Raw genomic sequence first — 17,647 nt, 5'->3', positions numbered from 1 at the left:
TCTAATATTGGGACCTTTGGTCACCCTAAGCCCAGGGCTCCCTAACACAGCTCAGCTGACTCAAATCCCACAACCCTGCGCTTAAACTGCGGTGCAGACTCACCCAAAGCGGCCACTGCCCCTCCCGCCTGGCTTTATAACACCCCCACCCCCGCTGCGGGGGATAGTTGGGGGGAGGGGGCACATTGGGAACTGCCCCACATCGAGGCACCCCCCGCCCCTGCTCTCTGGCGCAGACCCCTCGGTGGCCCCGGCCACTGCAGGCTGCAATCCCCGGCCAAGCGCCTCGTTGAGTCAGGGCTGCTGGCGGGCAGCGGCCCGGGCGGGGCAGCCGCGCGGGGCGGGGACCGGGGAGCTATTTACCCCGCTGGCGCGCGCGGGCCCTGACACTGGACCGAGCTGCCGGCGCGGTGAGTGGGGAGCGGAGCTACGGGCGGGGCGGGGCCGGGCCGGGCCGCCGCCCGGAGCCAGGCAGTGGCGCTGCGCTGCCACTTCGGCGCGGGCTTCTCCCCCAGCTCGCAGCCGCGGCGCTTCCCGGGGCGTCGCTTTCCGGCGCCATGCGCCGCGCGGGGGGCAGGGCAAGGGGGGAGCCACCCGCCGAGGCTGCCGCCGCCACTGAGCGAGCGAGCGCTCCCGCAGGGGAGACTACACGCGGGCGGGTAGAAACCAACCTCTCCCGTCTGTCGGAGGGGCGTGGGCGGAGGAGCGGGTTGTGGGGGGTTCTCCGCAGCGGATCTGAAATGAGGGGGCAGGAAAACTTGATGTTTCTAGTGCTTTACAATTGTGCATGCAGTTGGTGCAAACGCGTGGCTTGTGGGATCTCCTGGGCTGGGAGGAGAATTGGCTGCAGGCTCTGTGAAGTACAATAGCTACAGCAGCTGCGATTCTGTCAGAAGACAATTAAACGTGTGCAGAGAACTAACAAACACATTGTACCTTTCAGTGGTACTTTAGAATCGCGTGTATCGCTGCCTTGTAGACGGGAGATCTTCCGTCCTCCCACCCCCATAAAGTACAGGTCTTAGAAATGCAAAATCTGAAAAGTGTTTTTAGCCTCAGGCATAGTAGCGGGCAGTCCCCCTTAGATCTAGCTTTGGACTACTATTTTTGTTATATCTCCTCTATCTGTCATTACAACATTGTAAACAAAATCCGTATAAACCTTGGAGGGTTGAAAATTATTCACAAAAACGTTTGTACATATGTAATGGTCACTGCAACAGATTAAAAAAAGGGGGAATCAATACTGTACTTTTCTTATATATGTGGTCCTTGCTTAGGTCTTGTTGATTGTTTTAAAAAATATAGTTAGTACTCCTTTTTATAATGTAACAGTATCTCACAACTTGCTATACTGAGATTTTTAACTGTATTAAAAAGGACAGAGACAAGTAATTTTTTCTTAGTTCATAATTCCCATTCAGAATAATGCACAGGTTTTCACAGTAAGGGTAATTAATTATTGGAATAATTTATCTAGGGACTTGGTGGATTCTCTATCACTTAAAGTCTTTACATCTTGATGGGATATTTTTAAAAAACATATGCTATAACTCAAACAGAAATTATCTGCTGGATGCAGTAATTGCTGGATAAAATAGGGCTTGTCTTATGCAGGTCAAATTGGAAGATCATGATAGTCTGATGATCCTTTCTGGCCTTGTCATCTATGGGGAAAAAAAATTATTTCCCAAATTATTGCTTTGCTCCATTTGGCAAACATTATTTTCCATCACGTCTTGACTGATGCTGGAAAGGGTGAGATTTCACCCATTTGTTCAAAGTAACCAGAAAAATCTGAGATAGTTTTATCACAAACTAACTATATAGCACTGTCTGTTTACACACGGCAACTTCAGAAGTGAAATGTGCCAAGTTTATAACAGGCCCCTAGAATTAAGAGCCTACAATTTAAAGGCACGATAGATATGTACAACAGAGAACAATATAAAGGAAACAGAATGATGTGATGTCATAATAAAATGTAAGATTGTAATGCTATGCTGCTTAGGAGCATTGGTGCACCTTACCATAACATAAAACACTGGGTGTGATTTTTTTTTTTTTAAATCTAGGGCTCCTGGGTACTATGAAAATACAAATAATAATATCAATGGAAAATTTGCAGTGTTTGGACAAATCATTATCTCCTGTGCTTTGAAACTGTGATGCACATTTTTTCTTGGGAGAAGGAAACTTTTTAGCAGTCTATCTTCAGAGGTTATTGCAATCTGAGTGTTCTGGTGGCTTTCACTCTGTTTTTGTAGTAGTTTGTTTAAACAATCTATTATTTGGCAGAAATGTGAACAATTACACAAAATGTGTCTATACAAAAGTCCACACACACATATATATAAAATTAAATGACATTATAACCAATGGAAAATGGAGTGTTGGAACAAAGTGAATAGGAGACTTGTGGGATCTTGCTCCTCTGGCCTAAGCAATCTTTAGCAACTGGTACCGTACCATGACTTCCTAGAAAAAGACAAGAAAAATATCTAGCGATAAAATGCATTTTTGCAGAAAAGAACTGTGACCTATTAACTAACTAGATCCTTAGGGTACAAGCTAATTCTTTTTTTTTAACTCTAATATCTCTGAAGTTTCAATGCAGCATTTTTGTTTTATCTTTTTAATTAGAAAAATTATCCTTCATATCTGAAAAATCATGTGCAAGTTAAGCAGCATCTCGGAGACTCTCAAATTCCTGATTTTATTAGGATATTACTACTTTGAGGCTTTCATTCTGTTTATTTGTCCTCCATGTAAAAAGAATGTTGCTGGTGAAATAGTGCTTATTACAGGAGCTGCAAATGGGATTGGAAGGCAGATTGCCTTAAATTTTGCTCGTCTTGGGGCTACCCTGGTTTTCTGGGACATTGATGAAGAAGGTAACAAAGAGACGATTAAACTGGCCAAAGAAAATGGAGCCAAAGGAGTTTATGCCTACAAGTGTGACTGCAGCAATAGGGAAGAAGTCTACAGAGTGGCAGATCAGGTAATATTTTACATTGCTTTTCTTTCCAGTATAATACTGTATCTAATTAAAATATATCTCTTTCAAAGAATTAGTTTTAGAAGCAGTAATGTTTGGTAACGGGATTTACCACTTATATCCAGTTATTGCAATTTAACAAAAAAAATTGAAGGTATTTATAAATGCTTAATCTGTTTTTTGTAATAAAATAATTGGGTTTGATCTAATGTACTGTGGAGACTGAAATACTGTGAGTTTTTTCCCTCTAAAGGAAAATAGTTGCTTCAAATCAAGACCAGGGTAAAGCATATGGTTGTAGTTGACTTGATATGTTCATTGCTGAGCCTCAAAATTTGCAAATGTTACTGAGAAACAGTAAAACACAGAAAAGAGGTTTTTCTGCTATTTGTCAATGTTATCAGTGAATTATAGTTAAGTAAGGATGCCTTGGGATATAACCATTTCAAAAAAGCAACCAGGAGGGTCTCATCCTAGTTTTCCTGATGTACAATTTGGACTTATTCTTCACTCAGTGTAAGCTGGAAAATAAGACATCACAGGACCTCACTACAAACTTAACTTTTGCTGCTCTATTGCCCTATCTTAAGTAAACACCATTTTGTCAACAAAAGTCAGGTTTCGTCAACAAAACAGTGGAGGTGTACACACTGGAATGTTCCTTGTTCCAACAGAACTCTCCTGCTTGGCCAACAAAATAAAACTACCTCAGCAAGAGGCATAGAACTTTTTTCAGCAAAATTATATTGACAAAGTGTCAATGTAGACACCGTGCTTGGTTATGTCACTGTAAATGGCCTCCAGGAGATGTCCCACAATGCCCATCCTGATCATTCTGGTCAGCAGTTTGAACTCCGCTGCCCTGCACCCAGGTACACAGGCTTCTGTCCCTCCCCCTTTAAAGTCCCAGGAATTTTTGAAATTCCACTTCCTGTTTGCTTAGTGTGGAGAGCTCACATTGCATGTGCCCAGCTGACCATTGCAGATCCATGCAGCAAACACTCTCCTGCTTGGAGCACACCTGAGTTGTTGGCTCTGCTGACACTGTGGGAAGAGGAGGCTGTGCAGTCCAGCTCCACCTAGCTGTAGGAACTTCGATACCTGTGGTCAGATTTCTCATGGCTTGTTGGATAAAGGCTATGCAGCAGTGCTGTGTGAAGATAAAGGAGCTGAGGCAGGTGTACTAGAAGGCAAGGGAGGCAAACCATCACTCTGATGCTGTGCCAAAGACCTGCCACTTCTATAAAGAGCTGGATGCTATCCTTGGTGGCAACCCCACCTCCACCAGGAACCATGTGGATACTCAGGATGAGCTGGAGGCAGTGGACACTGGACTCCACCCCAAGGATGAAGTTGTGGATGAGGAGGTCAAGTTGGAGGACAATGTGGAGAACACGTCAGGATCGTCCAGTGGCGTGGCAAGTCAGGACCTCTTTTCCACTCCAGAGGGATCTAGCCAGTCCCAGCAGTCCATCTCTGGCATGCCTGATGCAGGAGAGGAGAGCCCTGGTAAGTGATGTTTTTGAGTTGATGCTGCTCGGTTATATGAGGTCGAGCTGTCCTTTGCTCTGTATAATCTAGAAGTGGGTGAAAGGATAGCAACATACAAGACTAGCTGTGTTTGAGTGTGCTCCACAGTCCCCTGTGCAGCTAAGCAATGCGGTGGAACAGTGTGTTAATGCACACAGGGATTTCATTGGAATCTTCCAGAGAGATCTCTAGGAAACTTTCCTGGAGGCACTTGACAATCCCCTGCCGAAGATTCCTTGGCAGAGCTGCTTTGTTCCTTCCCCCATTGTAGGAAATTTTTCCTTGGCAATCACTTGTGGAGGGACCAAAGTGGCACACAGGCGAGCAGCATAGGGCCTGAGTCTGAAGTTGCACTCATGCAGAATTTACAATATTGTCCCTAGTCACGTGCACTGATCCCCTTAAAAAAAACCAGCTAGACCCTGTGCTCCATCTTGAATGCCCAACTCCCACCCGGGCCGAACTCACCATTTTTAGGGTATTCGTCAAGATGTGTGCTTGCCAAGGGACATGAGATAGTGATTCATATGTTAAGAGGTGTATTTTACTGTAATGATTCAATGCTGGGCATGAACTAATCATCATGCTTCTGTGTATTGTTTCTTGTGCTTCTTCAGATGTGGACTTCAGGGGAACCCACTGTACACCAGCAGAGCCCCTCTGCCAGATAAGGAAGTGACCAAAGCAGAGCAAGGAGGACATGTTCCGAGAGGTGTGCCAATCCTCAGAGGCAAAAAAAAGAGAACGCAGGGAGTGGAGAGAGACTCTGAAGGAAAAATTTAAAATAGAAAGGCAAGACCGAAAGGAGAGTGAGGAGCGCACTGTAAAGGGCCAGGAGTGGATGATAAAAGTCATGGAGGATCAAACAGAGAAGTTCCTAATCAAGCTTGAGGTCGAACACGTGTGCTCGCCCCACCTGCAGCCAATACAGAACTGCTTTCCAAACTCCTCCTTTGCAACTTTCTGGAACGTCTCAGTACCCCATTCACTCTACCCCTTCGGACAGCTTCCAAAATGACAGCTGGACTTACACACCGCTATGAGAGCCTACGCTGCCCTGCACTGTTATCTCCCTTCCCACCAATCCTTTTGTATGTGTTGTTAATTGGTATTTCATAAAAACAAACTCTCTGAAAGATAGCCAATCTATCTTTGTCTCCTACACATGTGGTTGCTACTGGTCATAATCCATAATGGCTGTTTGAACATTTGCTGACTACAAATCCCAGTTAGGAATCATCACAATTTTCATGCAAGGCAGCAAGTTAACAAAGCATGGCAGAGTGCTGTTTAGAAAGACATATTACTGGTGTTCATTATCAAAATGTTGCCACCAAAGCCTCCCTGATTTGAATAGCCCCCCGTTGTGCCCCTCTAGTAGCCCTGGTATCCGGCTGCTCAATTAAGCAGCAAGGCCATCCACCTCTGGGTCCTGGGAGGAACTTTTCACCCTTCACCTCACAACTATTATGGAGTACACAGCAGGTTGCTATGACCCCATTGAAATGTTTTCCTCATTTAGACCTAACCTGCCATAAAGGCAGCGCTAGCGCACTTTTAATCTGCCAAAGGCACATTCCACTGTCCTTCTGCACCTGTTAAGCCTATTGTTAAAGCACTCCTTGCTGCTGTCCAGTTTTCCCCTGTAAGGCTTCATGAGCCATGGAAGTAAGGGGTTTGCTGGGTCTCCCAGGATCACTATGTCCTTTCAGCATCCCCCACTGGAATCTTCTGGTCTGGAAAAAAAGTTCCTGCTTGGAGCTTTCTGTACAGGCCAGCATTCTTGAAGATTTGTGCATCATGCACCTTCTTGGACCACCCTGCGTTGATGTCAGTGAAACACCCATGGTGATCCACAAGCGCCTGCAATACCATAGAGAAGTACCCCTATATATTGATGTACTCTGTCGCAAGATGGTTTGGGGCCAGAATTGGAATGTGTGTGCCATCTATCACCCCTCCGCAGTTAGGGAATCCCATTGTCGCAAAGCCATCCACTATTTCATGCACATTGCCAAGAGTCACAGTCTTCCGTTGCCGGATACAATTAATGGCCCTGCACTCTTACGTTAACACAGCCCCAATGGTCGACTTTCCAACTTCAAACTGATTCATGACCCACCAGTAGTAGTCTGGAGTTGCCAGCTTTCACAAAGTGATTCTCATGCACTTCTCTACCGAGAGGGGCAGCTCTCAGTTTGGAGTCCTTGCACCACAGTGCTGGGGCAAGCACCTCATACAGTTCCTGGAAGGTGGCTTTCCACATCCAAAGTTCTGCAGCCACTACTCGTTGTCTCAAACCTGTGCAATCCCAATGATGCGATCCAACCACTTAGTGCTTGTTTCCCGAGCCTAGAAGCAACAGTCCACCATGTTCAGCTGCTCCATGAATGCCAGAAGTAATCTGGTGTTGTTTCTTTCCATGGCACACAGCAGGTCAGGCAACTCTGATTTTTGTTCAGAGTGGGAGCTCCTGATATACTGCATGACCATCCGCAATGTGTTTATTACAGTGATCTCAACAGTAGGGAGCAGTGCGGGATCCATCCTTTCAGACAGAGAAATGCCACGAAACACAGTCAGCCCTATTCTTCTCAGATCAAGTTGGTTGATGCACAACTACTCTCAACTATGCACATCATAACAAGAACAATTTGACCAGCCCCAGTACCATAGCTTCCTGTGTTAAGTAACATCACTACTCCTCACATCCATTGTGAGGATGCTACGTACAGAATTGGTGCAAAGATCAGGCAAACCCAAGCCTATCACTTTACACAGACCTCTTCCACTGCCCAAGAGTGTGCTTATTGTTGAGGCACCCATTGTGGGCCTACTTGACACTACTTTCTCTGATGTCAGTGTGGAATGAAGAATGGTCTGCCATTGACATCAGAAACCAGTCTCTTATAACTGACTTGACCGCGTGTGTATCTGGCTTTGATTTGCCGTTCTGCTCATGGGCCTTTCTGAAGCAATTTTGAATAAGCCTGGGTCAATGTGCAGCCAGCCTTCACACCTGAGGCCAACGAGAGGATCCCACATGTGGCTGTGGCTAAAGACAGATAACGTCACACATCACTGATGACTGGATTTGATGATGGTCTGAGGGTTCTGCACTTCACTGATGAGGGCTGCTGCCAATTGGCTTGCCAATTGTGGCTCCACATACAATAAGAAGATCATTGGAATAAAATGAAGTAATCAATTAATTAAAAGATTTAACTAAGTACAAATAATCAATCCTTAGAAATTCTAGAGAGTTTTTAAGAAGGTGGCCGTGTATTTGGTTATAAATCCCAGCTAAAGAATTTTACCAACTTCAGTCAAATTTACAGCTTGGTACCTGTTAGAATCTTAATACTGAAACCAATTTTTTTATCTGTCTTAACGACATCCTCAAAGCCAATTGTAAAGATTTCTTTTTAGAATTCTGTTGCTATGGGGTGGCTAATGCTTTCCTCCTTCCATGCCCTAAAAGAGACATTATAGTACAGACGTTAACAGAACACTCTTCATAAGCAGAAGTTTGAGAACACTTGCTTACCCGAAATTACAGAATACAATTTCAAGCCAGTGTAAGCCAGGACATTTAAACACAGAACACATTTTAATGAGGTTTTATGAGACAACTTTTAGGGCTATTTAGACCTGAGGAACTTACTTTCTGGTGTCTTCTCTGTTCAGACTTTTTGGGTATTTATACACAGGTGCATGCACACAGCCACATTTTCACACTCTCAAATGAAAATGTAAAAAGAGCTGGGATCTCTACCAGCTAATAAATGCAAAGGACAAAAACGGGAAAAAAGGAAAACTAAGATACTTAAGATAACAAAGGTGTAGTGATCTCTTAAACCCTTGTAGTCTTCTGGACTTTCATAGAGTATTCAGTGTTGTTCTAGCCATGTTGGTCCCAGGATATGAGAGAGACAAGGTGGGTAAGGTAATGTTTTTAATGGACCAACTTCTGTTGATGGAAAAGACAAGCTTTTGAACTGCACAGAGCTCTTTTTCTGGTGAACATCTCTATGCAGCTCAAAAGCTTGTCTCTTCCTGTGGGGTTACATCATCCCTATGCTGCCTTGGTGGAAAGTTACAGCAGCAGCACACCAAGTATAGAGGGGTTAGATAAAGTTGTTGTGAGAAAGTTGGGAGCTAGCCCGGAGGAGGCAGACGCCAGGTGGCCTGGCTGGGATCGGTTTCAAGGTGATAAACAAGACCATAATCAGATGAATTGCATGGGAAATGGGAAACCAGTAAGCAAAGGGCCATGCATGTGAAAAGTGTGTGTATCAGACAAAGAACCAATCAGCAGCAATGTAATGTTGGTGTGTCTGACGTTTGCTAATATGGAGAAGCCTATATAATATGATGCATTGTACTCAATAAACGATTCTGCTTGCAATCATATTGGTTGTTGTGCTTTATCCGGCCCGCATGCAACGCAACATCTTCCACCAACAGAAGTTGGTCCATTTAAAAATACTACCTCATTCATCCTGTCTCTCATAGAGTATGCAGTCAAGGAACCAGACGATGATGATACTGGCACAGCACTTCTTGCTAGCAAACCTTCTTCAGGTGTAGAGAGATTGATCAAAGGCTGGCATGGCCTGTTCATTGATGTCTTGACTTCTTCTCCCCAAGGGGGCTGGACCTTGAGGATTCAGGAACATCAGTCTTCCCCCAGGTGGCTTGCTGACCCAAAAAGTAAAGGCTTCTCAACCTTACCCTTGATTCTTATGATTTCCAAACTTTGCCTCGCAGTGTCTGTCTTTAAGTCATAGAATCATAGAATCATAGAATTCAAGATCAGAAGGGACCATTATGATCATCTAGTCTGACCTCCTGCAAGATGCAGGCCACATAGCATGCGGGCAAGACTCTCCAGCCAAACCCTCTGGAAAAGGTTACATCATACCAGGCACATAATTGACCTATTGACTAAGCCCGTTATCCTATCATACCATCCCCTCCATAAACTTATCTAGCTTAATCTTAAAGTCGTGGAGGTCCTTCTGTTCCAGTATTGCACTCCCTGATGGTTAGGAACCTATTTCAAGCCTGAATTTCCTGACTGACAGTTTATATCCGCATTAGCACTGAGCTGAAATAATTCTTCTCCTTCCCTGGTATTTATCCTCTGATATATTTAAAGAGTGTAATCATATCTCCTCTCATCCTTCCTCAAGTCTCCTTTCATACAAAAGGCCTTCCATTCCTCGGATCATTCTAGTGGCCCTTCTTTGTACCTGTTCTAGTTTGAATTCATCCTTCTTAAACATGGGAGACCAAAACTGCACACAATACTCCAAATGAGGTCTCAGACTAGCACCTCCTTATCCCTACTAGAAATACCTCGCCTAATGCAACCCAAGACCGCATTAGCTTTTTAACAACCACATCACATTGCCTACTCATAGTCATCTTGCGATCAACCAGGACTCCTAGGTCCTTCTCCTCCTCCGTTACTTCCAACTCCCAGCTTATAACTAAAGTTCTTGTTAGACATCCCTAAATGCATAACCTTACACTTCTCACTATTGAATTTCATCCTGTTACTAATACTCCAGTTTACAAGGTCATCCAAATCTCCCTGGAGAATATCCCGATCCTCTTCGAATTGACAATACCCCCAACTTGGTGTCATCAACTTTATCAGCCCACTCCTACTCTTGGTTCCCAGGTCAGCAATAAATAGATTGAATAAAATCCTTGAGGAACTCCACTGGTAACCCTCCAACCGGACAGTTCCCCTTCAATACTACCCTCTGCAGTCTCCCTTTAACCAGCTCCTTATCCACCTCTGGATTTTCACTATCTCCATCTTTTCCAATTTAACCAGTAATTCTTCATTACTGAAATCCAGATATATGAGATCCACCGCATTTCCCTTGTCTAAAAATCTGTTACTCTCTCAAAGAAGGAGATCAAGTTGGTTTATCTACCTTTCGTAAATCCATGCTGTAATCTATCCCAGTTGCCAACCATTCTCTCTTTTAAGATTTTTTCCATGACTTTGCATACTACAGATGTTAGACTAACAGGCCTATAATTTTCTTGAATATAGGAACTACATTAGCTAATCTCCAGTCAGTCGGTACAATCCCGAATTTAGGATTTATTAAAGATTATATATTCTAGGATGAAGATTATCCCCAGTTTGGCTTCTACCTCAGCTACCGTAATGTCTCCCCATATCTTCATTCCCATCGGTCCTCTATCACTATTCCTTAGCCCTTCATTAGCCTCATTAAAGCTAATCTCCACTCCATTTAAAGTTTTAAGCGGTCCCACTTCTTCTTTCTTGGTTTTCTTATATATATGGCTAAAAAAAACTTTTGCTGGTTTTAATGATCCATCTCCACTGATACATGCCTCTGACAACTCCTGCAACTTCAACATCTGCCCTTAGATCCCTAAATATGTTAGCCCAGTCCACTTCCTAACTAGTCGCCTTAATTTAGTAAAATTAGCCCTTTTGAAATCATACACCCTAGTCTCAGATGCACTATTGATTATCCTCCCATTTATTTGGAAACGAATTAGCTCATGATCACTCAACAATGTCCTCAACAAGGTCCTCGTTACTCACCAAAATCAAATCTAAAATGGCATCCCCTCGTCGGTTCAGCAACCACTTGATGAAGGAATTCATTAGCTATCACGTCTAGGAAAAGCTGAGCCCTATTATTATTACTAGCATTTGTTTCCCAATCTATATCCGAAGTTAAAGTCCCCATGATCAAGCAGTTCCTATTAGTGTTTACCTCCTTAAAAACATTAAAGAGCTCCCTATCCATCTCTAAGCTAGATATCACTATCCTGGATGAGGCTCTGGTAGTTTTCTTCCCCAATGTGACCATTGCCCAAACAGACTATTGTCCATTGCAGCGCTAGTTATCTCATTACATTTTACCTCATTATTGATATACAGTGCTACTCCCCCACCTTTACCTTTGCATCGGTCTTTCCTAAACAGCACATACCCTTCCATACCTGTACTCCAGTCATGGCTACCGTTCCACCATGTTTCTGTTATTCCTACGATATCCGGTTTCAATTCCCGGACCAGGAGCTCCAGTTCCTCCATTTTGTTACCTAAGCTATTGGTGAACAAACATCCTAATTTTTCCTGTTGGGCTCCTCTCACTCTTTTACCCAACTCGGTATGGACACAGTACTTCCAGTATGACTTGTAGATCTAGAATCTGTCCCCCAGTCTTCCTTACACTTAACTGCCCCTCTGGCTATATCTGTTATCTTGCTGTCCTCACTCCCAATGTGAAAATTTGGCGTGGAGCACCAGGACCTCTCCCCCCAGTGTCTAGTTTAAAGCTCTTTTAATCAGATGAGCCAGCCTCCCTCCTAGAAGTCTACTTCCTTCCCTACTTAGGTGGAGCCCATCCCTTGAGAACAGTTGTCTGTCCCCAAAAGCCTCCCAGTGCCCATACATCCCAAAGCCCTCCTTGCTCAGCCAACTATTAACCATCACGATCCTCTCACCCCTTTGGCGCCCTTCCTAGGGACAGGTAGAATCCCACTGAAGATCACCTGAGCCTCATTACCCAACCTGGCATAGTCTCCTTGATCCTCTCTCATGAAGGATGATCAAAGGGTTCTGACCCGCTCCTCTTAGGATCCTTTTCAACCTCAGGTCCACATCCCGTATTTTAGCACCCGGTAGACAGCACACCCTTCTGTTCTCCGGATCGGCCCTGGTCACAGGCCTGTCCAACCTTCGCAGTATGGAATCCCCAATCACGTAGACCTGCCTTCGCCTGGGGACAGCACGTCCTCTAACCTATCCCCAGCTCCTTCCATTCCTATCATCCCTTGTGGTTCATCCTGTATCTCCCTGGGCCCAAACTTGGTGCTACTTCCATCGACTCCTCCTTTATCTATGGGACTGGTTTCTTTGGCCTCTCACTGTCAGTTACCACTTGCTGTACCCCTTCCTCATTCTCCAAACCTTCAAACCTGTTCCTTAGCTCAATTTCCCCCTCACTGGCTCTCCAACATATACCTCAAGTGTGAGACCTGCCTTAGAGCCATGCAACTTGGTTCAATCAGGTTTAAAATTAGGTTACCCCAAACTAGCATCTATATTGGGGAAAGTCCCACTTAAATCAGCAATTTAAAAAATATTCAGTGTTTCACATGCCACAGAGACTGTTAGACTGTCCTTCCCCCATGGTCCTCCACCCCTCCAAAAAAAAAAAACCCTGAACACAAGACTACTTTTGAGGAAGCTGACATGGTCTTATCCAGGTGAAAAGGTCTTATGATGATATGGAATCACCAGGTTACGAAAAGTTCAACAAAAGTCCTATAAAATTGGCTGATTGAAATAGACCATAGCAACAATCAGTCACTTAACATTCATCCTTCACTACATTAAAAATAAGTTTAAATCAATGGTGTCATTCTTCTTGCAAACAAGACAATTTACAGTAATCTTTCTATTTTGAAACTGGGCTGTACATGAAACAGCTTATCTTCTGGAATCTTCATCTTGAAGTTACTTTAAAACCTATCAAGATCAAACCATTTAAGAAATACAATTTTAAAACTGATATAAAGTCTGAATTTCCATATACACCTCTACCTCGATATAATGCTGTCCTTGGGAGCCAAAAAATCTTACCACATTATAGGTGAAACCGTGTTATATTGAACTTGCTTTGATCCACGGGAGTGCGCAGCCCCTCCCCTCTGCTCCCGGAGCACTGCTTTACTGTGTTATATCCAAATTCACATTATATCAGGTGGCATTATATTGAGGTAGCGGTGTACTCTATTTCCCTTGTGATAGCATATACAAAAGTGGCAGTTAAGCTGGTAGATGCAATCTTAATATTAGCATTTCCTAACTGACTGCTGAATGTAGTGAGTGGAGTTGGGTGAAGAATGTATTTTTTGGTTTGCTGGCAATGCTGAAAAAAAAAATTGTTTTTGTCAAATGACACTTTTTTCAGCAAATCAAAATATTTAAAAAGAGTTGACACATTTTGGTAATGTCACATTGAAATGTTTTGTTTCATTTTGAACCAAAAAATCCATTATGATTTGCAGGCACTTTGACAAAAGCAAAGTATTCACAAAACCACTGGATGAGGAGGTGATAGTGTTGCCTCTCTTTTTAAGTTTTAGACCTGTGGTTAAAGCACTCACATGGAAGACCTGTCTTTGTTTCCCTGCTCTGCCTGATATGAAGAAGAGATTTGAACTTGGGTTTCCAGCACTACAGGAGAGTGCCCAGCCACTGGACTATTCTGGTGTGGGGCTTTCTCAGTCTCTTCTGTTGAAGCTTTTCCATTAAATAGTCATTGAGCAAGGACTTAAATTTGGGTCTCCCATATCCTACATGAGTGCCATAACTACCAGGCTATAGAGTCATTCTCAGTCTCGTTCCCGGGCCCAAAGACTTTTCTATGACTATGAATGACACTGGATACTGTGGATGACAATAGATAGTCATTGGGCCAGAGAAAGTGAGTAAGTATGACTCTATTGCCTGGTACTTAGGGCACCCACCTAAGATGTGGGAGACCCAAGTTGAAGTCCTTCCTCCATGACTATTTCATTGTTGATACTAAGGGCTTTTCTTCAAGTGCAGCTGCACCATTGTACCACTTTAGTGGAGATGCTACTACACTGACAAGAGAGCTACTCTTGTCAGCATAGTTAATTCACCTCCCTGAGAAGTGGTAGGTATGTCAAGGGGAGAAGCTCTCCCATCAATATAGTACTTTCTACATGGGGGGGTTAGGTCGGTATAACTACATTGCTCAAAGGTGTGGATTTTTCATATCCCTGAGCGACATAGGTATATAGGTCTGTAGTCTAGACCTGGCCAAAGTGGAACAGCTTCAACAGGTGAGATTAAGAAAGCCCCATCGTCCAGTGATTATGGTGCTTTCTTGCAATGTGGGATACCCAAGTGCAGATCCCTTCAACACATCATGCAGAGTGTGGAACTGAAGACAGATTTCCCAAATCCTAGGTGAGTGGCCTAACTGCTAGGCTAAAGATTATAAGGGAAGCACCTCCTCTTCTAGCTACTCTGTCAGTGCTTTGCTTTTGTCAAAATGACTGAAAATCAAAAGCATGTTTCAACATTATCGAAACATTTAGACTCTTTCAGCTCAGTTAAAACTATTTGGTGAGCTTGACACAAATTCGGAAATAGTTTGGGTCCACCCAAAACTGCATTTTTTTTATGAATAAACTACTCATCTGAAAAAATTCACCCAATGCTAGTAATGATGTTGGTTGTTTTTGTTTTTTTAAATGGAATACAAGAATAATCATATGCACACAGTACACATTACCAGGTAAGCTAATGTATTGAAATTATCCCAGGTCCATATGAAGTTTCCAACACATTGCCAGCTAAACATAAGGGGATCAAGCAGCTTGAATTTTCTGTTCCTATGAGCATGGATTATTCTTAAAAGTACAGAATTAGGGCTTGTCTACATGTGGAACAATGTGCACTAGAGGGTTGTAATTTCTAAAGTGTACTAACATGTTATGCACTAACTGGCCCACTTAGATCCTGCTGACACAAATTATACATTCCCTACTGCACATTAATGTAGTGCTTAGTTCTCACCAGCAGGGTTTACATGGGCCAGTTAGTGTGCAACACTTTAGAAATCACACCCTTAAACTACAGGCAGATATCTGTTCCTTGAAGAGTTTTTTCATACTCAAGTGTTAGAAGTTGGTTGGTAAAATACCATCAATTCCATTAACTCCTTTCTAGTACACTAATTGAAAAGTCATGTGTGAATCTGAAAGTAATCCTCTGAGAGTATAAACTCTTCAGATGAGGGATTGCCTTTCTCTGTGTTTGTAAAACACCTACCAAATGTAGTCTGCTTCCACAGTATTGGTAATAAATAATAATGGCAAATATTCAGGCAGTACATAGAACAGATCACTTCATGTTTTTATAAACATAAAGCACAAATAGCATGAATATCATATAATAGCTTGGTTTTCCCTTCTTTCCTTTCAGGTTAGAAAAGAAGTTGGGGATGTTAATATCCTAGTCAATGATGCGGGCATAGCAAATGTGAAAACATTTCTTGACCTTCCAGATGCAGATATGGAGAAAACTATAAGGGTGAACATCATGGCCCAGTTCTGGGTAATATATTTTTTCCATGGATAACTGTGAAAGTGCACTAGCACCCAATTTCTTCAGAAGTGAGCAACATGTGTTTAACTTAGGTTGTCTAGTATTCAGAAACTCCCTTTAGAAATGGAGCATTGTTTGGTTTTGGTTCAACTTGTGACAAATGCCAGGCTGAAAAAATACTAGCTTGCAAGCTCTGCTCCTCTATGAGGTATGATTTAACTAGGAGCAGGCACCCAAACTGTCCTCGCCAAAAAATTATGTGCACTGATCTTAAAAGCAAAACATGACAATGCTCTTTGGTGTAAATCCAAGGGCTTTGTATTGCTAAGGTAAGAAACAGAACTCTGTATAATAGCTGTGACTGCAGTTAGTGATGATAGAATTCTATTTTTTTGTCTCTTTTCCTATTCTCACCCTTCATAAAACACAAGCTGTTACATATTTAAACTACACTTCCTATACCAGTCTGCAGGACTGCACATCTGTAACTGATATTTTTCCTTTGCTTTCCATACATTTCAAATAGAATTTTGGGTTGTTGTTTTTTCCTGTACCATCTGTCCTCAACAGCCGGTATTTGTACAGATCCCTTATTCTTAGGGTCTGAAAGCACTTTTCAATGGTTAATAGAGAATTGTCCCATTTTAGAGATTGTGGAGTCAGGGAAAGACACAAAGTGGTGAAGTGTCAGCTTTTGAAAAGTGTCATCTAACTCTGGTGCATATTTTTAGAACTCCTGTATGCAACTTGCAAAACAGCTCAGCAGCCAGTAATTCCCACTGTGACATTTATGGCTGGATTGTTATCCATTGTGCTGAGTGCTTTTAAAAAAAAAATCTGGCCACTTATTTTGGTGTTTGAATAGGAGCTGATCTGTTTTGAAAATCTGACCACGTTTTTAGGTGCTGAGGTCCTTTTGAAAATCTGACCCCTAATGCCTGATCTTCTGAGTTGCTGAATATTCACAATTTCCACTGACTTCAGCTGGAGTTTTGGAGTTTTCCAGAAATCAGGCCATAGGTGTGTCAAGCTGAGCACCCAAAAACTGAGGCACTCACCATTAAACAACAAAATTGAAAATTTAGCCATAAGTGACTTGACTTTCGTTGGACAGGAAATCATTAGCCACAACTGACCCCATACAGTCTTGCAGCTGTAGTCATCCCAATTTTTAAAAAAAGACTGAACATAGGGGGCTTAACTGTGAACAAGGATGATGAGCTTGGGGCTAAGACACTGGACTGAGACCTAAGGCAATCTAGGTTAAATGCCTGGATCTTTTACAGATGTCCTGTGTGAAATATTTAATGATAGTTTAATGTTCAATGCTTAATGAAAGTTAGCATTACTAAGAGATGTTTGAAGCAGCTTTCTGGCTTGTAGGCAACAGGTTATTAGGGTACAGTCATTCACTTGTCCTAGCATCTGCCCCAGTTCTCAGAGTTGCATTCCCCCTGTCATAATTAATTCACAGTCACAATGGTGTGTGGGAATGAGTGGATGTGTGGATGCTGAATAGCTATTAATTATATTTAAACAGTTAGGACGTCTTGGTCATAAGCAGAAGTTTGCCTACCAGTTCCTTATCACATGGCACCTTCTTGTGTCTTGTTTTCAAGAACATCTGTTTGTGATTATCAACAAATTGGTGCAAGACACATACATACTGAACTGGCATCTTCTATATGACTTCAAGATCAAGGTGTCAAGTCATTAGTGCACAATGAACTATAGCTGACATGCTGGAACCCCTAATTGGACAAGAGTGTCCCAAGGCTGAGTAGAGAAGTCACTGATCCAAAAGATGCTAACCATGCAGAAAGAAGGTGGGGCTCTCTCACATCACACAACACCCAAAGTTGTATCATGCTTTGTTCCCTGGACCAGACATCCAAAGAAGAAGAGGTGAAAGACTCTGACCGCCAGCTAAGCCAAGCCTGAAGTCTACAGCTGAGAAATAGGAGACC

The 17,647-nt window shown here is 42.9% G+C and overlaps 1 protein-coding gene across 3 annotated transcripts in view; it reads left to right on the top strand.

Moving 5' to 3' along the window:
* Window positions 1-203: 203 nt before the first annotated feature.
* The window catches only part of LOC120398148 (epidermal retinol dehydrogenase 2-like), a 34,553-nt gene continuing 17,109 nt past the window's right edge, over window positions 204-17,647 (top strand). The window contains exons 1-3 of one of the 3 annotated variants that reach the window (XM_039525237.1): window positions 204-410; window positions 2,644-3,001; window positions 15,558-15,689. In XM_039525237.1, coding sequence (XP_039381171.1) covers window positions 2,672-3,001; window positions 15,558-15,689 — 462 coding nt within the window. In that variant the 5' untranslated portion in view covers window positions 204-410; window positions 2,644-2,671. The remainder of the gene's footprint in view (window positions 411-2,643; window positions 3,002-15,557; window positions 15,690-17,647) is intronic. The other 2 variants (XM_039525235.1, XM_039525238.1) reach the window with 2 other exon arrangements.

The sequence above is a fragment of the Mauremys reevesii genome, linkage group 2 (assembly GCF_016161935.1).
Source record: "Mauremys reevesii isolate NIE-2019 linkage group 2, ASM1616193v1, whole genome shotgun sequence".
Taxonomy (NCBI): domain Eukaryota; kingdom Metazoa; phylum Chordata; order Testudines; family Geoemydidae; genus Mauremys; species Mauremys reevesii.
This window is presented reverse-complemented; position numbering and strand designations above follow the sequence as displayed.